The sequence below is a fragment of the Thermobia domestica genome, chromosome 3 (assembly GCF_964235325.1).
Source record: "Thermobia domestica chromosome 3, izTheDome1.hap1.1, whole genome shotgun sequence".
NCBI classification, from domain to species: Eukaryota; Metazoa; Arthropoda; class Insecta; order Zygentoma; family Lepismatidae; genus Thermobia; species Thermobia domestica.
In genome coordinates, this window is record NC_137456.1 from 338,833,138 (window position 1) to 338,853,855 (window position 20,718).

At 35.6% G+C, this 20,718-nt stretch overlaps 1 protein-coding gene across 1 annotated transcript in view; it reads right to left on the bottom strand.

The window, feature by feature from the left end:
- Positions 1 to 6,823: 6,823 nt before the first annotated feature.
- Positions 6,824 to 20,718, bottom strand: part of LOC145681251 (uncharacterized) — a 425,047-nt gene continuing 411,152 nt past the window's right edge. Inside the window, exon 2 of the mRNA XM_081752816.1 lies at positions 6,824 to 7,160. Coding sequence (XP_081608942.1) covers positions 7,133 to 7,160 — 28 coding nt within the window. The 3' untranslated portion in view covers positions 6,824 to 7,132. The remainder of the gene's footprint in view (positions 7,161 to 20,718) is intronic.

The following is a 20,718-nucleotide window of genomic DNA, read 5'->3' on the forward strand; positions in this document are numbered from 1 at the left end:
CGTAATACCTATCATTGTGTGGGTACTAGCCGATTCTTCCAGCTTTTACCTTATAGATCGGCCACTGGTGGGAAGGAAAATAAAAAATGGGGATATATCCCGGGGGTTTTCCCTGACGTATAAATTCCCGGGAAGAAATTTATTTCCATTTCTTTACTTTATCTTCCAAATTATAAGAACCATATGCCTAATTACTTTATTTTCATTTATTATGATTTACTTCTAGGTGTTAAATAATTTGGAAGTTAAAAAAGTAAAATTCGTTGACTGTACTTTATATAACTAATAATATGATTTTTAAGTTCCATTTCCATTTGCGCTAAAAAGTAGCAAAGTACTAATTTATAAATGATGAAAATGAACCAGTTTGTAACGTAATGTAGAAATAATGTAGAAATAGAGATGAAGTACTATTAATACACCCTGAACCATCGCTAGTAATAGACGTAGGCCTGTCTCCTATCTACGACTCGAATTTCTGAAGAGGTGCTGGGACTTCTTTTACATGTGAATTAACGCATCAAATTTCGAGAAATAGGTAGGAAGAAAGATCGTATGTGGCAATGTTACGTGCAAAATTATAAAGATAAGTCAGTATCTTGCAAATACTTTGAACATAAATATGTATGCGCAAATGTTGATAAAATAGAAAGACATGTGTCTTCTGGCAGTTACCCAACCTAATTTGTTTATAACATTTACAAATTTAATATGTTTATAATATCAGTAGTAGAAACAAGTTTAGAAAATCCACTTACATATAAATTTAATCTTTTTAGCGGTGTAATAGTATGTGGACTTACTATAGAGTAGAGGGGGGCAAGAGTACGTGGGGGCAAGGATACGATTCCCTAAAATCAGGTGAATATATTCGCGTATGGCAATAATGCGTCACGTGGAGTTTGATATTAATGGCGTCTAGAACCTAAACAAGTTTGAGTGTGCTGCGGCAAACTACAAGCTATCTAGGTAATTATTTATGTTTTTCTAATAGTTTGATATAATATTGGGACATAAGTACTTAAGGAATAACTTACACAATTTTATAACGATTTCAAAGTACTATAAAGCGTTAGTTTTTAACATATCCATTGTTTGACACGATGGAGTAAATTGCCTTTCTTCCAACAGTTGGCTGTACAACATCACGGGAAAGTCTATTGTGTAGTGAGGGGGCAAGGGTGCGCAGATACCTACGGGGCAAGGGTACGCGTGCGTACTCTTGCCCCTTCTGTTCTATGGAAAAGAATCCAATTTAATTTAGATCTAGCAATCAAAAAAGAATGTAGATTCCGTTGTAATAGAGAGTGACGGCAAACTTTACGAATACTGGTTCCCATATGTAGCCTCTAACGTTAAGAATTCTGAAGAATCCTGATATTTTCTTATGTACGAGGGATCAAGTTTTATTCTAAATACCACTCCTTACATAACAGTATCTAAGGTGGTGTTTGAGTTTTCGAAAAAGATAAACGGGTGAGATAGTTAAATCTGCAGTAATTGAATAACGTTACGCTTGCTTATTTTATTCAGGTTTCAGAAATACTACGCTTTGTCCTCTTTTATCTTAAATGTCAGTAGTCTTCAGTAATAAATTTCAATGGGCCTTATGCAGAGTCGTTCTGACGCGTGATTAGTGCCATACTAAAAAGTTCGACTACTGTATGTTTCCTGTAGTAGTCAGTCCTTTAGTAATCATACGTTAAAACGACTCTGCATAAGGCGGTATCAGTCCAATGATTGGTATGGGATCCTATAAAGATATATGAAGCTAAACCAACCTAACATTTGACAATATGTAGCTTCATCAAGGATAGGTCGACAAGTTTTCAAGTTACTCTCGTAGGTGACAAGCATTCTGTAACTGATGGAATAAGCTGAATTTGGAAATATATTTTTATAAAGGGTCTAAATATTATCTGATTTTTTTTTGTGTAATATGCATTCCCATTACTGATATAAGAAGAATTAAGGATTTTCCTTTTTTAATGAGAATCTGCAACGTCTTTAGGCACAATAAAGCCAGTAGGCCTATTTACCGAAGAAATGGAGAACGAATTAGTAGAATATATCACATTACTGGATCAATTCTTCTATGACAACTTTAAAAGATCTAAGAAGAATGGCATACAATTTTGCTGAACGTAACTAGTTGCCCCATATCATTTAGCCATGTGAATCGAATGGCAGGAAGAAATTGGACAGAGTCTTTCCGTCGTAGACATTTAACAATTGCTTTGCGACAGCCTTCAAAGACGTCTGGGGAGAGCTCGTGATTTTAGCAAGCCACAAGTTGAATGCTTTAATTGTCTAAAAGATCTTGTAAGGCAAAACGGCTCTGCTCCACGGGATATCTACATGTACGAAACTGGTATAAATACGGTTCCTCATAAAGTTCCAAAAGTCGACTAGAAATCAGTTGTGAATAAAACTGTATCTAGTGATTTTGGAGTTAACACACAGATGGTGATCAGAAAAATGGAAACACCTGTAGTTGGCAACACGTCAGATGTATGGGTTGGCAGTGGTGTCGTGGCGCCCGCAGCGCCGGACCGCTGGTGGTGGTGTGTTAGGTCGGTCTCCATACTACGTCAGGCGCAGTGGAACAGCAGTGTCCACTGGCTGCAGCATACGGAGGTAGTGTAAAATGGGAGAACTCTCAGATTTTCAAAGAGGGCAAATTGTTGGTGCGCGGTTACGTGGAGTGAGTGTGACGGCAGTGGCTACTGTGTTAGGTGTGTCGCGTGGGACAGTGTCGAAGGTGATGACGGCCTACACAACACACGGGAAAACCACATCGGGGAAGCGGAACAGTGGGCGGAAGAAAATCATGAGTGACAGGACATGCCGGGTATTAATGCGCATTGTCACGCAGAACCGTCGTGCCACTGCGGAGCAAGTGACGGAGGAACTCAATCAGCACCTCCCCCACCCTGTTTCGACAATCGCAGTCCGCCGCGAATTTCATGACATGAATTTACGGGGTCGTGTTGCACTGGCCGAACCGCTCATCAGGGACCATAACGCTTTCGCACGCCGCAAATGGTGCCGCGACCATGCAACTTGGACCATTGAGGACTGGAAACGTGTGATATGGTCGGATGAGTCATCCTTCGCCCTATTCCCAACCACGGGCCGTGTTTATGTGTGGAGAACGCCCAAAGAAGCTTATGATCTGCAGTGTCTCTGCCCAACTGTGAAACATGGTGGCGGCTCGGTGATGCTGTAGGCCGCAATATCATGGTTTTCATTGGGTCCTGTGGTCACACTTAGCGGACGAATCACTGCCAACGATTATGTTGCAATTTTAGGAGACCACTTGCATCCTATGGTCCGGATGTTGTTCCCGGGCAATGACGCCATCTTTCAGGATGATAATGCACCAATTCACACAGCTGGCGTTGTTGCAGCGTGGTTTGAGGAACATCGGTATGAAGTTCAACACCTTCCCCGGCCCGCCCAATCCCCAGATCTCAACATAATTGAACATCTGTGGTCCGTCTTGGAAACACGACTCCGGTGACGATTTCCACCTCCATCCTCTCTCATAGAACTGGCCGATGACCTGCACGAGGAATGGTGTAAAATTCCACTTGCTATCATTCACGACCTCTATGCCTCCATCCCACGTCGCATCAAGGCTGTTCTGAAGGCGAAAGGTGGCCCGACATCATATTAATCTGGTAAGTTGCAATTTCGTTCAGATGTTTTCATTTTTCTGATCACCATCTGTAACAGCTGTTTCCTGGTGAGTGCATCTGGTGCATTTATTCCCCAGATATTTCCCACAAAACGAATGAAATAAGAATTATTCGATGGCTCGCCTCCGGGTTCTGTGGGAATATCTAATTCTGGTTCATCACCTCACAACTTTTCGTAGAATGGTTATATTATTTACACCAACATGTGCGATCAAATTCGGTTACGAAAAAGGTATTGATACTTGTTGACAATCAGACCTCTCACATTTCAATCGAAGGGATTGATTTCTGCAGGCAAAATGGGATAGTGATGTTGAGTTTACCACCAAATCCCAGCCATAATTTGAAACCATTAGATCGCTCCATTTTTGACCCGCTGAAATCCTGGTATTCAACAGTGTGTGATAAATGGATGAGGAATCATCCATCGCGCCTAATTCCAAGTTGCGATTTTGCTTACTGAGGCTTACTACAAAGCTGCAACCATTGGTATCCAGCCTTCAAGAATCTGGAGTTGTCCTACTGAATCCAGATGTGTTCACTGAAGATTTTCTTCCTTCTATTGTGGATGTGGTAGACTTAAATGTAGAAGCCAGGTCTGAAGACGAAAGCATTCCTGAAGCAACAAATCAAGCATCAGACCTGAATAGAGCCCAAAATCGTTCATCGGATGATTCACTGGAAGTAGAAAGGGACCCATGCTGCGCATCCAGATCAAACACTCCTTTGCCAGTTGCTCGTCCTCCTCCATCTGTTACCAAACCTTTAAACAGTAACGCTAGATCCTCACTAGAAGAAAACAAGAGCTCATGCGGACTGTCCACTTCAAATACTCTTCTGCCGGTTGCTCGTTCTCATTCATCTGTTACCAAATATTCAACCAGTAACGTTAGATCCTCACTAGAAGCAAGCAAGAGCTCATGCGGACTTTCCACTTCAAACACTCTTCTGCCGGTTGCTATTTTTCATTCATCTGTTACCAAATCTTCAACCAGTAACACTAGATCCTCACTAGAAACAAGCAAAAGTTCATGCGGACTGTCCACTTCAAATACTCTTCTGCCGTTTGCTCGTTCTCATACATCTGTTACCTAACCTTCAACCAGTAAAGCTGGATTCTCACTAGAAGCAAGCAGGAGCTCATGCAGATTGTCCACATCAAACACTTCTCTGCTGGCTGCTTGTTCATCGGTTACCAAACCTCCAACCAGTAAAGCTGGATCTTTACTGGAGGTAAGCAGGGGCCCATGTGAACAGTCCACATCATGCACTTCTTTGGTGGTTGTCAGTCCTCCGACTCAACCAAAAAATCTTATCTTCTCGATGTCAATCCTCTCCTTTCAGGCAGAACTTACTTCCGAAACGGCGCCCTCCAAAGAGCAAAGCAAACATCATCTTGCACCAAGAAAGCTATAACGGAAGTTGTAGCTACAACTCCTCAGGTCAGTGAGGAAGTAGTGTAAGAGTGTCGATTATGCAATATCATCTACAGTGATCCACCAATAGAAGACTGGATCAAGTGCGCAAGATGCCATGAATGGTGGCATGAACAATGCACATGATATAAAGGAGTAGGCACCTTCATCTTTGATAATTGTTAATGCTCTTTTGGATACGTACTCTTGCCCCTTTGGTTTCGTACTCTTGCCCCACATATAGGGGGAAGAGTACGAATTTGAATGTTTTCGTTTTACGAATTATAGTTTCTCCAAGAACAGAGGTATATAAAAGTTGAGTTCACATTTCGTAAAGGAGAGTTCAAGTTTTGTGTTTCATGTAAAAGTTTTCCATTGTAACTATTTTTTACCAAAATATATAAGTTTAATTAAAATTTGCGTACTCTTGCCCTCCTTTCCTACCATTTTTTCCACATATTAACTTGTATATCGTAAGTAAATATACATTTATGAGTATTCTCTAAATATAATAAAATATTAATAAAATAACATAATACCGTCCAAAATATACATTTTAAAGAATCCTCTGGAGACAACAGTAATAATATACTGTGATAAAAAGAAACAATTCTGAAATCATTATATAGTAATAGAATGTATTGTATATATTCTTTGTGATTGTATATAAATTCCCGGAAGATTCCAAATTTTGGGAATCTTCTCGGGAACATTCCCGAAAAATATCTTACCGGGTATTTACCCATCACTAATCGTGCCAAGTTATAAGTCTCCGTCCGACGCTTTTGTGTATTTTTATGAACAACTGCCATTTCTACAGAATGAGGTTCTTTGCTTCATGCCAAACGCGAAGCTGGAGGACCACTCTTTGTCGTCTGTCCTCCACTGCTATCAAGTATATTCGCAGCTAACCTCTGTATCTAGAGACGTTCTCCCTAATCCCTAATCTGAGGACGCGCCATGCCGTGGTGCAAGAACCCACGTTACGCGGATATCATTAACACTACCTATTAATTATATATTTCTCTGCCATCCTTGTTTTCCTTTCATCGCACTTCACTCGGTACAATTTCTTCTCGAACAATCTCCTAACACTTTTCTATTACAAGTTTTAAATTATAAGCTTTTGCTCCTTTTATTCCTAATGCTTTATATTGGTTTGTAGTTCCAGTTACCCAAGTTTTCCCATTCTTCTCAACGTACAACTCTCAACGTACTTCTCAACGAGAACTCAAGTTGAATACTTTTTATGCTCTTTTCGTGTTTTCCAGCTTCTGTTACGTACAATGCAATACCCAGAATCCTTTTAGATCCAACTGTGATGTGGGGACTGACTTAGACCTCTTGCTTCGACTCGGGCCCCACACTGATGTCTATTCTACTCTCGGTTGGGAAATACACACAAGAATGTATTGTAAAACAAGCTTATTCACAATTCTAGTGAATGTGGCACTTTCTTCCAATTTGAAAGGGATAAAAAAAACTTTTCAGATAATCAGTTCAAAAAAATAACTTTGACCACTTTGGCAGTTTTGTCCATTGGATCGCAAATTCTCAGGAATTTGAATTTAGATACAATTCTAAAAAAAATTGCAACCAAGAAAACTAACTCAAATAAAATGAAATAACAATGAGACTCACTTATAAATTATTAATATTATGTGATTTTTTGAAGTTCAATAAATATAATTTATTTCAAACACTGCACACAATCTTCATTCTTTTCTTCTTATTTTCTTTCAATAAATAATTTCACAAATACTTTAACATTGGTAGTCGAAGTTTATAGAGGTGATGTACAAACATTGTTAATTATTTATAGACTTTTATATATGCAATCTTATATTAAAATAGCTTAGATCTGTTTCATTTATTAACTCGTATGCACTTTTAAGTACATTTTGTTTATTTTCCATTCTATCACAGAGAAATAAAGTCTATAATAGGTAGATCTTGCTGCAGGTTGTCCAGGAATGTGCCCCTTCCCTGAGTTTTTTCCAGACGGCCTTCTCCAACTTAGTACATTCGGTACAGTGATGTCAATCTGGAAAGTAATATAACTCCATTTGTAGAACAAAGAGTAGCATATGGTTTCTGAATTTCCCGTGTTATACTAAATACAAGATAATAATAATAATAATAATAATAATAATAATAATAATAATAATAATAATATACAAAAATAAGATTATTTAACTTTCTACGAATGTGAAACAGTTTGTGTTTCCTTAATAGAGGACAATTATGGTTTGTTGATAGAAATGCTGGGTCTACACCTCCCTTCTGCCAGCACCTTATACTGAGCCTACCAGTTCTAGAGAAACTTCGTTCTGAACACATTTCGTGTGGAACATTCTGGAAGTTGATAGTTCCTCGTTTGGTATTTTGTTTCTTTCTTTTATTTACTATTTATTTTCTTTAGGAGTTTCGTTTAGCAAAGCCTCATCACATTTTCCCTGTCCGTCTGCATCCAGGAGACAAAAAATCTCCAGAATAATCTTCTGGATCAACACAAAATTTTCTCAGAATACAGAGGATCAAAAGTTGGGAATCGATCTGAGTTTGTAAGTTGAGCGTCCCTTTCATCAGCGAGGCTATATGAGACAACTTAACGTGAAATCGAAGTACATGAGATCTCGCCTAGAATCGAACGCGGGTCTCCCAGTCCAAGGGCATGTACACTAACCGTTAGGCCACGAGAGAACTCAAAGTTGTGAATCAAGTTGTTTGATGGAGGTAATACTAAAATCAGACGACACTGTTGCCAACTTTTGTTGATAAAGTGTAGCTAATTAGGTTCTGAGGTCACTGAAACAGTTATTATTACTTTTTACCCGCCTAAAAACGAAGTTTTCCATTCTTTTTCCTTTCTTTCTCTCTTTTGCGAAACAACATAAAGTAAACATGCATAAGTAAACATAAAGTAATCATAATCATTAAGAAAAATTGATATTCATATTCGCAAACAAATAATGTCTCCTCCTCCATACTTCTCCTTCTTCTTCAGCTCAACCTATTCCTTTTTAAAAAAGAAAACAGCACTTTTAAGGGTAACAAAAAAAGGTACAGATTGCACACTTTAGTCACTTCAATTTGTCAATTACTCAGCACTATGTAGTACAGTGCACACTGCAACTACATATAATTAGAAATTCATTAGAAATGCCCTAGTTCAGTAACGAGCAAACTAGGACTCGCGGGTCACAACCACTTGTCTGAATGACTCTCGATATGATTCCTAATCTGACGAATAAAGAAAAGAATGGAGTTTCTTGGAAAGAGTTGTATTAGAAACAAACCACCAGATAAGCATTTAACTTCATTTCTGAGAATAAGTGCATCCCGGCCAAACAAGTCTGTGGTGAACAACATTGTATCCACAGGTTTTCTCTCACATTTTCATCCCACCAATTTTTCCATCACCATTTAATCATCCGTCTCCTGTAGCCTGAAGAGGGTAATCGTAGGACGTTAAACTGAAAGATTTCATTTTATTTTTAATAATTTCTTAGTAATCGCTCATTTAGTAATATGGAAATTTTTAAAAAGAAAACGAAAAACCATCAAAGAACATTTAACGTCCAAAGAATACTTCGAAATTCATTAGTGTTTCTGCAAAAAAAAAAAAAAAAAAAAAAGTCAGCCTGTCTCTCCAAATCCACTAGATTTTGCGATTTGTCGGTAAAGTTGGTAGCACTGCAGGAAGCGGTAGAAAAATCAATTATTCTTTTAACAATGATGCCAATTGAGCAAAAACAGTAACAGATAGCCAGAAGCTGATTTTGGTTTCAGTTAAGCATTCGACGAATATATTCCATCTTTACTCTGATCTCTTTACTGAAACTGGCTGAAATTAATTACTTCCAGTTTTAATGGTGACTGCTGTAGACCAGGGAAGTAGGTAATAGATAAAGGGAAGCAGTTTTACGTGAGGAATTAAGCATCCCAAGAATATACTAAGTCTCCAATCTAATAGGTTTACTGAAACCGGAAATACAAGGAATCTACTACTACTTCTGGTTTCGATATTAACCATACATTGCATGAATTAACGTACTTAAGAGAAAAAATCAAAAGGTGTTTTATTTCTTATTTCCTTGCGTTTGATTCTTGACTGTTAGACACTCTAAAAACCATTTCTTCAATAGCATTAACTTTCCTGATTAGAAAAATAGAATGCCTGTTTAAAATTTCATAATGGAGATTGATTTCAAGTTAGCGTATGACTCATTATGGCCTTTAATAAAAATATTATTAGTGGAATTCTAAGTCCTTATAAATTCTTTTCCATAACATTTAACTTACTTCCTTTTAGAAAGGTTGGGAATCACCGAAATGACTACAACCAACTTTCCTACCCAAAAATAAATTAAAATATGGAACTTTGATAGAAATTGCTTTGAGCCTCGCGCTTTATTTCTATATGTAGTTCTAAATATAGAATATACCTGTGAGCATGAAGATAAATAGTATAAACTTTAAACAGGTTTCACGTTATGTTGAAAATGGCTGTCTACCGTCATAAAGAAAAATATTTTCATTGACACTTTAGATAATAATATTTACTTATTTTTCCTCATTTCCGACATTTGTAGGTTATTAGTATAGGAGACTGTGCTACCCTCTAGTGACCATATATTAACTACTAAAGAATTGTTTTTTCGCATCAATTTCTTGTTCTAACCACAAGTGCTAGCTGATGAAATATCTTTGCGTTTTACGTTAATGGAACTATATTAAAAGCATGATTGTCTGTCATATCAGAACTCAACATTGAAACTAGAACAAAGAGTTCCTTTAAACCCCACCTAAATTCATAAGGTAAATGGAAACCTACTCGAAATAAGAACTGCCGAGATTTCTGCATTATTCACAATTGTCCTCCACCACTGAAAGGTCATTTCATATGCGTAACTTAGGAAGGGGGTAGGGGACAACTATCTTATTTGGATAGTCATCCAGTATTATCAGTGAACTAAGCTGCAGCGAATACGACACGGTTTTGCTTAATTTTATGATTTCGTTTCACTGTATTGAGTTTTTCAGGCGACTAACTAGGCCAAGAGAGGGGACGGGCTAGGAAGTGAAAAGACAGCGATCCTGGCCTGACAAGAGGTAGGCCTACCAGGTTAAACCTCAGTCACTCAGTCAGGATTAGTGATGGGTAAATTCCCGGGAAGATATTTTTCGGGAATATTCCCTGGGAATATTCCCGGGAAGATTCCCAATATGGGAATTTATCCGGGAATTTATGTTCAATCAGAAAGAAAATTGCATTCTATTACTATATTATGATTTCAAAGTTGAATTAATTTTTATATCACAGCATATGATTACTGTTGTCCACAGAGCATTCTTTAAAATGTATATTCTGAAATGTTCCACGTTACTTTATTAACACTTTATTATATTTAGAGAGTACGCATAAATGTATATTTATTTACAATATGTTCTATCAATTAAATATGTGAGAAAAAATTATATAGTAAATTAAATAGTAACAGTTTAAATTTATATATAAGTAGATTTACGCAACTTGACTCTATTACTGATATTATAAACACATTAAAGTTATAAATGTTATAAACCAATTATATTGGGTAAATGCTAGAAGATACATGCCTCACCAATTTATCAACACTTGCGCATACATATTTATGTTCACAAAATTTGCAAGATACTTACTTATCTTCATATTTTAGCACGTAACATTGCCATACACGACCTTTCATTCTACCTATTTTTTCGAAATTTCATACGTTAATTCGTATGTAAAAGAAGTCCGAATACCTATTCAGAAATTCGAGTCAGAGAGAAGAAACAGACCGACGTCTATTACTAATGATGGTTCAGGGTTTATTAATAGTACTCATCTCTATTACTACATAATTCTAAATTACTTTACAAAATGGTTCCTTTTCATCATTTGTAAATTAGTACTTTGCTAATTTTGGCTGTTCTTTAGCATTGGGGGCCAGCTTTTGCACCGACTTTTTTGCGATATTCTATTCCGATGCGGTTGTTTTATGGTTTCGTACGTTAAATTACGTTACCAACATTAAATTCAGACAGCATTGCAGAGCGAGCGTTAGCGAATGAAGGCGGGTTAGAGTCCCGCATGGCACGTTGTTTTCTATCTTCGTTACCAATAATTCATTTTCTTTTCTCACATAAATCACTTCCACTTACCTTTCCGTTTTGCATAAATTCCCTACTGCCTTAAAAAAATATGTTCGATACTTTCTTGACAACTTTAACATCACTATCAACTTATTTCTTCCGTAAATCATCCTACTTTTTCCTAGTTTTGGCCCCCCAATATTAATATTATCATTACAATTACCTTACTTTTTTGTGCAAATGGAAATGGAACTTAAAAAATCATATAAAGTACCGTTATATAAAGTTATATAAAGTACCGTCAATTTTTTAAATTTTTTAACCTCCAAATTCTTTAAAACCTAGAAGTAAATCATAATATATTAAAATAAAGTAATTAGTCATATGGTTCTTATAATTTGGAAGATAAAGTAGAGAAATAGAAATAAATTCCTTCCCGGGAATTTATAGGCCATGGAAAAAAACCGGGAATATTCCCATTTTTAAATTCCTTCCCACAGGGAATATTCCCACTGCCCATCACTAGTCAGGATGGGAGGTCGGAACAGAGTTCGTGTCCATGCTCCACCTTTCCAATGCTGCTCGTTAGGCATACACACTGCCCAGGGCTTACCGGTTCGCCGGAACGCTTATCCATAGTGATTTGCCAGAACGCAACCAATAATGTAAGTAAATAATTCCTGATCCATGTTCCTGATCTGTTTTCGATAGATTATATTATGCATAATAGTCGTTTCATAGAAGGAACCAAAATATTAATTAAAAATTAATGCACAAAGTTTGTAGTGTCAAGGTTGCACAGGAACTAAATTCCGACAGCACTGTAATTTTCCGGAGCTTCCTACCGGTGCATTCCGGTTCACTTTAAGCGCTGACACTGCCTCTCTACTAAGCTGGGTAATTGTCACTGGCTTTCGATGCGTGTGATCTGAATTAGTTCATAGCTCACTGTATTGGTTTATTTCGATTTCAGACATTACTTGTTCCTTTACGACGGTAATAATAATTTATATACTGTAGTGTCAAATTCAGGATTTCTTTATTTTTCTGTCTCATCAGAAATGCTTGTATTTGAATAAAGATAGGACTTATTCTGAACATGTTTTTTTGGGGGGGGGCGGGGTCAGAGACCCAGTGTAAATTTCGGATTTGGCTTTATCTAAAAATAATTTGCTCCTATTCAGAGATGTTCATATACCTTCTCCCTTACTGATTCCGGCTATTTCTTAGGGAATGGACAATTATTAAAAATTTTCTCTCATCTATGCTGACATTATTATAAAATGTTCGACTGTAGACTGTCTTCAAATCTGAAAAAAGTTCTAGAATAACGGGGATTGAACTCTGATTTTAACCACATCTGGTAATGTCTTGCAATAAATGTTTTGCTACATCCATCTCGATAAAGGTCAGTGAACTTTGAGCGTGCTGTAGAAAGAGGATGCGGTGTACTTTGATGGTCAAAGTAAGTGCAAGTCGGTTTGTCAGGGATACAGGGTGTGTTTTATGAGGGGACGCAGAGACATACAAAACTCGACTCTTTGTCGGTTATCTTGTCCTAAATACAAAAGAAATTTGATTGCTTTCCTTATAAGTTACAAAAAGAGCAACATCTGCTATTGTTGGGAAGAGGAAAGGGAGAACTGTACGGTTAAAACTACGAGTTATTGTTACTAATAGCCACCCTGGCACCCAAACAAAAAATAATATACTTTACTTATTCTGAAATTTGAAATTTGTGTTTGTAGCGAGCAGTTCCTTTGAAGTTTATTTTTGTATATATATATATATATATATATATATATATATATATATATATATATATATATATATATTAGTGTTGTAAAAAAAACGGTTTTTTTTCTGTGAAGTTTTTTTTTCAATAAAAAACATCGTTCTTTTTCATGTTTTTTTTCAAATGTCTGTTTTTTTTTTCTGGCTACTATTATTTATTGACTTATGTTGCAGATTATTGAAATAATCAACAGAACTTGAGTCGGAGCCCTCGTAACTTACAAATCGTTTGTTTCTTTGTACCTATACGAGCAAAATTGTGAGATTATTCCTTTCGGACCAAGGTCATTTTTGACATTTTCCTACATTTTCAGTTAGTGACTTATTGCTCAAAAACCATTCATTCGATTGATATGGTTAAGGCCTTTTTTTCTTAGAAAATGGATGTGACTATTTTTTGGTGTAAGTTGCATGGCAGTGTTGCCAACGAATGGGAAATTATTGAGGAAAATGTAGGGGTGAAAATTTACAAAAAAATCCCTAACCGAATTTCAAATTTTTTGTATCTAGCACCATTGCTGTTATATGGGGTCAAGTCACCTAAAAAATTCTTTGGTGTGTTGACAAGTTCCAGTGAAATCCTGAAGTCGCTGGCTTCAATTCAAAGAGGGAAAGAATAAATTCTCTGTCATCATACACATGAAATTTTGACACTTTTTACGCCTCAGAAGCAAAAATCAACAGATATGCCCGAGCTACAGCTTCTCTAATTATTCTATTGAAACTTTTTATGGTGCGTTATGTAGGCCAAAGAGAAAGCTTTCAGGTAGTGGTACATTTGTTTCAATGGAGCCAACAAGAGGGTAATAATAAAGGGGAAAGAGGAAATTTTCCGAATTTCTCACCTAAAATAGGGAATTAATTGTTTTGGCTAGAAACACTGCTATCAGACAGACGAAAACTATCTGAAAATAAACCTTAGTACTCCAAGAATATACCCTACAAGTATCATGGCGATTTCTAACAAAGTAAGCATGAAATTTTAAAATATATCTCATTCTACCTCAGAAATTCACCATTTTCTTACCATTTCCAGATAATGGTTTATTATAAACCTCAACTGTACCTCTCCTAATTATTCTAGTGAAACTTATTATGGTGCGCTGTGTAGGCTAAGGACAATGCTTTTAGACACTGGTACGTTTGTTCGAGTGTAGCCAACAAGAGGGAAATAATAGAAACAAAAAAGGGATTTTTTTTAAAAAATTGCCCCCAAAGTCTGGAATTAAAATGTTCTGTAGCTGGCAACACTGCTATCAGAAACACACAAACTACCTTAAAATAAGCTCTGGTATCCCTCTAATATATCCTACAAGTATTGTGACGATATATAATAAAGTAAGCATGTCAATAAAAAATATCTCATTCTACCTTTAAAAAAATCAGTTATCTTTCCAATTAGAGAACAAGGTCTAGTGTAAACCTCAACTGCACTTCCCCTAATTATCCTGGTTGGAATAAAAGAGTAGGTAGGTAAAAAGGGTTTTAAAATGTGACACTAGCCGTTGCTAAGATAGTATGAGTATGTGCAAATATAGAGATGATGTAGAGATTATAGAGATTAGATTCATGGAAGAGTTTAATGAAGATATTTGGAAGAGGCCGTTGCAGATATTTGTGTTAGAGCTTAAATGGATGATAAATATGAGTAGAAGAGTGTATGATGGTAATGAGTTGTAAAGAAAATAATCAGATAGGTTCTGATTGAGAATAAAACAACTTGAGAAGATTTGGGAAGTAGTGATTTTGTAGTAGCATGGCTGTAGTAGCACGATAGAGATTATTGGGACATTTTAAGACAGATTACCAGTTTATAGAAAGAAACTAGAACCTACGTAAAAAGAAATAATTCCAACAATCCTACTAATATTTCTATAGTGCGTTGTGTAGGGCAAAGACGAGACTTCCAGATACTGGTACGTTTGTTTCCATGTAGCCAACAAGAGGGAAATAATAGAGACAAAACAGATAATTTTCCCAAAATTTCCCCCTAAAATCTGGAATTAAAATTTTATGTATCTGGCAATACTGCTACCAGACAGACGCAAACTATCGTAAATAAAACAGTGCTACACCACTAATATATCCTACAAGTATTATGGCGATGTTTAAGGAACAAAGCTTCTAATTACCAAAAATATATTACGGTAAACATAAAAGGGAAAAACTAGAAAAATCAAGGGTTAGAACTTAAATACGTATTTTTCGTGCGCCCCCTAATTACCCCATTGTAACGATCTGTACTTGCGTTTGTTAAGTAAGACAAATGTTCGATTGGCGTAAGTTGACTTGCACTCGGACGTATAGGTACTGATTTATAAACAAAAATCTCGAATTTTTTGCCCAAATTTAGGGAAGTTTTAATTTCCCTAATTGGCAACACTACTCGCAGGCCCGTTCCATTGACGTCAACAGTAAGGTATCCATCCGAGGTATCTATCTGGCAAGTCTTAAGGAGGTGTTTCTACAACGAAGGAAGCTACAAGGAAAAAAGAAATAAAGGAAATTCGAAATTAGAAAATTCTCGAATTTTTGATTGGGGTGAAATTTGAGAAGGAAATTCGACACCAAAAGAAAAAGAAATTAATCTGATAAACTATCCCGATATCTTAATTAGTGTCTACACAGGAGCGGATTCAAAAAGTGACACAGCCGTGTGTGCCACCTTGGCCAAATGCCACTTTGGCCACCTGGTGTACATTTGATTACATTTTTTTTAATACTAACCCGTGTTGTTGTTGCAGTTATAGTCTCGACTAATAATAATATCGTTGTTGTAAACAATAACTTTATAAGGAAAATTTTCTCTCCTTTTTACATCTTAGTTCTAACACTGTTGGTGAGAAATGCAGGGTGTTTCAAAAGGAATATCGAGGTTTTAAGTCTTCATAGTACTTATTACATTTTACGTACAATTATGAGCAATGCATCACGTAAAAGAGCACCTCAAACAGTCTTGGCTACAAGTGTTCGATGTAAGATTCATTCGTCACACGGTACACATCTAGTCGATAGGTGAGAAAGGCCCATAAACTTTCCGCCATATGGCACAAAACACATTCAATTTAGGGGAGTCTCGTTTCAACTGTACCATCTCCTGAGGATTTGCTGACGGCCAGATGCAAACATTATGAGTGTTCATATTAGCTCTTAGGTGAAAGGTCGATTTATCACTGAAAACGACACGATCCAGAAAATCTTTATTGTTATGCAGCAATATTTCACTTGCAAAATTGGCACGTAAACCGTAGTCTGTAGGCTTTAGACTGTAGCAACTGCAAATGATAAGGACGTAGTTGCAAGCGTCCCCTTAATATTCTTCACACAGACGGTTGCACTGTACAGATTCAGTCTTTATTAAAACACAAAAAGCTTTCTGCTCTCTAGTCTCCATCTTTGCTACTTGCTCTTTCTAACGGCAGACAGAAGAAACAATGCATGTACAAAACTGTTTGAGTTGCTCTTGTAAGTTAATTGTAATAGATACTACAAACTCTAATATTAATTTTGAAACACCCTGCATTACTTCAAATTGAGTCATCCTATATTCATGTCTTGTATATACCTGTACATATACAAGAAGTGTCATTATTATCAACTACCAACTTTCATCATCATACACACGGCCGGCCCTAGGCAATTTGTCGCCCCGTGCAATGGCGTAATTTGCCGCCTGCCCCTTTCTCCAGAAAGAAGAAATCTTAAAAGTCGTCATTTTGAGTATGCTACTCGAGCATGAACAATGAAGGGGGGGGGGGCAGTTGCACTCAGAAAGGCTTAAATACTTAGTAAAAATGCAATCCCGTTTTGTCTTTTTTTCTTTTAAATATTAATCTATTATGTTAGTGAAAGATAAAGCAAACACACCTGCAGAAGAAAGATGGTAATCTTTTTTATAGAATTCAATGTCGAGCTTCAATCTCAATGTATCAGTTTGTAATTCCAGTGCAACTAGCTCTTTATCTTTATTTCTTGATTTTTCTTCTACACCTGTTAATATTTTTTTAAAAGCCTGTTTCTATCTTCAATGATAAAGAACTTGTTTCTGACAAAAACAAGAATGTTGTCATATCAAAACTGTGATAACTTACTAAGTGGAACAGATATTCACTACTATTCGAGAATTGGATTCTTGCATTTGAAAACAAACAAGCAATTTGTGCCCGAATTGATTCGACCATTTGCTTTAACATTGTCCATGTGACCTTAAACTAATGCAACCTAAACATAATTTATGAATGTAGTATTCAAATAGGTCAGCTTAATAAATGTAACTACCATCATCATGAAGTCTGTTTCCAACAAGAAATATTTAATTTAAATAATATACTTATAACTAATTAGAGACAGGATGTTAGGCAAAATATTCTTTAATGTTCTTTAATGCTAAAGATATGATCAAAAATAACGTTTTAAAGTTTATATCGGGGATTATAGTTTCGATTTAAGCCAACTTAACTTTGCTTATTTTGCATATTTCGGCCCTCACTGCCTAAATAATTGCTTTAGTGCCTAATGTTGCGTATTCTATGCATTTTCTTCGAAACAAGACTGAATTGGGAAATATATATAATTTATATACTGTAAATAACACAAGCACATGGTACATTACAATTTCTCTCTCTCTCTCTCTCTCTATACATACATACATACATATTATATATATATATATATATATATATATATATATATATATATATATATATATATATATATATATAATATACGTATATACACATCAAATACATATCAAGCTTCGTTTTTTACATATAGAATGAAAGAAGACATTAACAAACAGGTATGTTGCTATATTCTTTGAACATTATTTATGACGAATCTATTTTTTAAATTGTATTGAGTATTTATCTTCATTTCGAGTTACCTTTTAGTGCCTATTTTACTGCTTATTTTTTAAATTTTAAGTGCCTATTTGCCTGCCTATTTTCCAAGTTTCTAATCCCTAAACATCCGGTCTCTACTTACAACAGATTTTGCCGGACCCTCCAAACTTGCCGCTCCATGCAAATGCACGTGTTACAGATATGGTGGAGCCGGCTTTGCATATCATATATATCTAGTCGATGATATTTAGAAAACTACTATTAGGCAAATTAGTATTAGCTTTTACCTTTAGACAAGTTTGAATTTTATACTGTTCGTGACATTATTTTCGTACATATTAAAGGCCTGCTTTCACGGGAAAACAAAATTTCATTTCTACTTTTATTTCTTAGTTGATATTGATGAAAACTGCTGAAACCCGAATTGTTAATTCGTATGGTATTCATGTAAATTGTAAAATATTTGTAGCGTATCAGTGTCTAGCGTTTAATTTATGTTGCATTTTACGCTGATTACACCTACATAAAAATATTTCATACTTAAATAGACGTAAGATGCATTACAAATGACTATTTGAAAAAAAACGAAATTTAGAAAAAAACGAGAGGCAATGTTTTTTTTTCTTAAAAAAACGTACATTTCTGAAAAAATACGAACGGTTTTTTTCTATTTACAACACTAATATATATATATATATATATATATATATATATATATATATATATATATATATATATATATATATATATATATATATATATATATATATATAGCCATCACTTGTATCGGTGTATAGTGGTTTCATTTTTTATATTTTATCTGTGATACTTCAACATTTCTTAAGTTTCAGAGGAAGTTGTTGTGACTAATATGCAGTGTTCAAAAAAAGTCGACAACTTTGTTGGAATATTTTAGTAAGAAGCCGAAACTTAGCAATATTGACGGTGCCTGCTGAGATAATGAAATAATGACTAGACAATCTACTTCTTACGTTTGAGAAGATAAGAATTCAAGTGCTAGTGTGAAAATAGTGTCAGAAGATAAGAATTCAAATGTCGGTACTACTGTGACAACAGTGTCACAAGATGAAGTTTCAGAAGATCGTGGTCGAGTCAAAAGATGTGAAAAGGCAAAGACATTTGTGGCAGTAGGTCTAGGTCTCTTACGAACACAATTGAAAACTACCCCAATAAAACTGGCTGCCGGTTTCGATCTGAGAGGTATAGGCAATTTAGTTGGTTAGAATATAACGTTGATGAAGATAGTGCTTTTTGCATTTATTGTCTTGCATTCTGCGAAAATATTCCAAAATCTGAGGACACGTTACTAAGGAGGCTTTCCATAAATGGGAGAAGGCCGTAGATAAATTCGGTATGTATGAGGCAAGTAACGCTCATATGGCTTGAATTTCTAAGGGTGCGGAATTCCGAAACGCACTACGGCCCAAGGATCAATGGCGAGTAAATTAGATTCGCAGATGAACCAAATAGTTAAAAACAATATATTATATTTGGAACCACTTCTAGAAACCCCCGTGAAGTTAGCGACCAAAAGTTTAATAAATCGATATTTTTTTAGAGTTCTGAATAGCACTCAAAGAGTTCTAGAGGTCTTTTATAGGTTAGACCAATAGTTCTGGGTAAATAAATATTTTATAGCGATTTTAAAATTTTGGTGCTAACTTCACGCAACACCAAAAATCTTAAAATGTCTTTATTTTTTAGAGTTCTGAGTAGCACTCAAAGAGTTCTAGAGTTCTTGCTAGGTTAGACCACTAGTTCTGGGTAAATAAAGATTTTATAGCGATTTTAAAGTTTCGGTGCTCACTTCACGCAACACCAAAAATCTTAAAATCTCTATATTTTTTTAGAGTTCTGAGTAGCACTCAAAGAGTTCTAGAGTTCTTGATAGGTTAGACCAATAGTTCTGGATAAATAAAGATTTTATAGCGACTTTAAAGTTTCGGTGGTCAGTCCACGCAACACCAAAAATCTTAAAATCTCTATATTTTTTAGAGTTCTGAGTAGCACTCAAAGAGTTCTAGAGTTCTTGATAGGTTAGACCAATAGTTCTCAGTAAATAAAGATTTTATAACGATTTTAAAGTTTTGGTGCTAACCACGTAAAAACAAAAATCTTAAAATCTCTGTATTTTTTTAGAGTTCTGACTAGCACTCAAAGAGTTTTAGAGTTCTTCCTAGGTTAGACCAATAGTTCTGGGTAAATAAAGATTTTATAGCCATTGTAAAGTTGAGGAGCTACCCTCACGCAAAAACAAAAATAATAAAATGTCTATATTTTTTGGAGTTCTGAGTAGCACTGACAGAGTTCTAGAGTTCTTGATAGGTTAGACCAATAGTTCTGGGTAAATAAAGATTTTATAGCGATTTCAAAGTTTCGGTGCTAACTTCACGCAAAATCTAAAATCATAAAATATACATTTTAGAGTTCTGAGCAGCACTCAAAAAGTTGTACAGTTCCTGATAGATTGGACCAACAGCTCTGGGTAAATAGACATTTTATAGCCATTTTAAAGTTTCGGTGCTAACTTCACGTAAAACCAAAAATCTCAAAATCTCTATATTTTTTAGAGTTCTGAGTAACACTCAAAGAGTTCTAGAGTTCTTGCTAGGTTAGACCAATAGTTCTAGGAAAATAAAGATTTTATCGGGACTTTAAAGTTTCGCTGCTAACTTCAAATAAAACCAAAAATTTTAAAATTCTATATTTTTTAGAGTTCTGAGTAGCACTCAAAGAGTTCTAGAGTTCTTCCTAGGTTAGACCAATCGTTCTGGGTAAATAAAGATTTTATAGCGATTTGAAAGTTTCGGTGCTCACTTCACGCAA